We start from the raw sequence: 2,470 nt of genomic DNA, 5'->3' as shown, positions 1-2,470 counted from the left end.
GAACTAGCTCTGTAGACCAGGCCGGCCTTGAACTCACAGAGATCAGCCTGTCTCTGCCTCCCTAGTGCTGGGATTAAATGGGCATGCGCCACCACCGCCCGGCTCCAGCCCTTTTCTTAACCTAGAGATGGATTCCATTCCTTAACAGAGGGTGAGAAGGGCTGAGCAGTGGAATCGCTTTTGTCTTCCATTCCTTGTAGAAGTGAGTAGAAGAATCATGAATTCAAGGTTGCTCCTGGCTGCCTGCAGAGGCCCGTCTGGGCTACATGAGACTCTGTCTCAGAATAACAAAAACTCAGTGCTCTGAGCCAGGGCCAAAGATTAATTAATAAGAGGTTTGATTCAAGTAGCAAAGTCAGGAAAAGATGAGAGACCCAGTGCAATCCTCATGAGGAGCTTGAGGGAAATACGAGGCTCCCTAAGCTGTCTGCAAGAACCCTGGATGTGCTCCAGCTTCAGTACTTCTGAACCATGTCCTTGACGACTGTGATCAGGAGAGAGATTAAAGAAACAAAGTTTTGTTTGATTTTCTTAAAAAATAGTGATGGTCTGAGATTCTTTTTGTTTGTTTGTTTGTTTGTTTTTGAGATAGGGTTTCTCTGTAGCTTTGGAGCTTGTCCTGGAACTAGCTCTTGTAGACCAGGCTGGCCTCCAACTCACAGAGATCCACCTGCCTCTGCCTCCCCAGTGCTGGGATTAAAGGTGTGTACCACCATCCCCCCACCTCTCCACCCCTGGCCCAATGGTTTGGGATTCTAAGACAGTGACTCAACCCTCTGGGCTGTGTCTCCTGGCTAACTGAGTGCCACCTTTCTCTCTTTTGTTTCTTTTTTACAGATTTATGTTTATTTATGAGTATGTGTGCTTGCCTGTTTGTATTCTGTGTGTGTATAACATTAATGTCAGTGCGGTACCTGTGGAGGCCAGAAGATGACATTGGATCATCTAAAACTGGAATTATAGGTGGTTGTACCTCCCTATATGGGTGCTGGGAACTGAACCCAGATCCTTTGCAAGAGGACCAAGTCCTCTTAACTGCTGAGCTATCTATCTCTCCAGCCCCCAAGACCCCGAGCTCTGTTGCCACAGTGGGAGTGGGAGTCTGCCAGTGTTCCTGTCTCAGTCCAGAATGTGCTGATGCTGGGCTGAGTCCAGAGTCCCCAAGAGGATAAGCATGTGATCCCTCAGGTCTTAACTGTAGGCAGTGAGCCCTTTGGTCCTTGCAGAGAAAGCAAAGCCAGCAGGAAAGAAGCTTAAGGAAGAAGACCGGATCCACTGGCTGATGGTATGAGTGCCCAGAGCTCTGCCACCTGCAGTTAAGATTTATGGCATGTCCTTGCACCTGAACAAGGCCAATGATCTCAATCACCAAACTCTTGTCTCTGCCTTGGTATTTGATGTCCAGACAATGCCATATAGCTTTCATTGGTTCCTTCCCTTAAGTTCTTTATTTTCTTGAGAATCTGAAATGATCGATTAGATGCATAGCAGATGAAAATATCAGATTAAAATTAGTTGTAGGGCCTCAGAAAAGTGTAGTTCTCCTTGTGATCAGCAGCCTTGTCAGTAGCTTGGCCATGTGAGCTCACCTGCTGTCTGTCTTTGAGGAAAACAGCAAGGAAGAAAGAACACAAAAGAGAGAACCACAACTGTGTCTCCAGTTTACTGCATGAAAGATGAGTGGGCGGAGTTTGGGCTTATGGGCTGAACTGTAGGGAGAGCAAAAGCAATTTCTGCTCCAGTCTCCTTCCAAGTGTTGGCCGCTGTCACAAGGAGACTCACTCGCTCTGTGTGTGTTGTAAGTGCCTCTTTTGGTCTTGTTAGCCAGAATGAGATGATCTGAAGTGGGTTTGCATTCTCCTCTCCTTAGGTTGCTGACCTGGAGTCTGGCAAACAGATCCAGCTGATCAACAGGAAGTCTCTACGGTCTCTCACTGCCCAGTTGCTGGTGTTGTTGATGTCTTGGGAAGGAGATGCCTATCTTTCTGTTGATGAGCTCAGGAGACATTATGAAACCACCCACAGTACTCCTCTCAACCCCTGTGAATATGGATTCATGACCTTGACTGAGCTACTGAAGAGTCTGCCTTACTTAGTGGAGGTACATGTGTGAGAGGGCTTTAGGCCATCATACTGGAAGTTTCTCCATCCAGCACTTCTGAAGTCTGTTAGTCTGTATTAGTGTGTGTAGAACTGGAGGGACACGAGAGGTCCTGAACTTGGCTGGCTATTTTTCTTTCTTTCTTTTAGTAATTTTTTATCTTTTGAAATTTAAATATAATCAATATCATTTCCCCCTTCCATTTCCTCTCCCATCCCCTATCATACCCACCTCTTTGCTCTCTCTCAAATTCATGGCCCTCTTTTCTTTTTAAAAAATTGCCTGGCGGTGGTGGCGCACGCCTTTAATCCCAGCACTCGGGAGGCAGAGGCAGGTGGATCTCTGTGAGTTCGAGACCAGCCTGGTCTA

At 46.8% G+C, this 2,470-nt stretch overlaps 1 protein-coding gene across 2 annotated transcripts in view; it reads left to right on the top strand.

The window, feature by feature from the left end:
- Window positions 1-2,470, top strand: part of Marf1 (meiosis regulator and mRNA stability factor 1) — a 55,699-nt gene that overhangs the window by 35,069 nt on the left and 18,160 nt on the right. For both annotated transcript variants that reach the window (XM_005350353.3, XM_026780155.1), the window contains one exon: window positions 1,871-2,101. In XM_005350353.3, coding sequence (XP_005350410.1) covers window positions 1,871-2,101 — 231 coding nt within the window. The remainder of the gene's footprint in view (window positions 1-1,870; window positions 2,102-2,470) is intronic.

The sequence above is a fragment of the Microtus ochrogaster genome, chromosome 7 (assembly GCF_000317375.1).
Source record: "Microtus ochrogaster isolate Prairie Vole_2 chromosome 7, MicOch1.0, whole genome shotgun sequence".
NCBI lineage: Eukaryota > Metazoa > Chordata > Mammalia > Rodentia > Cricetidae > Microtus > Microtus ochrogaster.
The sequence above is the reverse complement of the archived record's forward strand: the minus strand, read 5'-3'. Positions and strand labels throughout refer to the sequence as shown.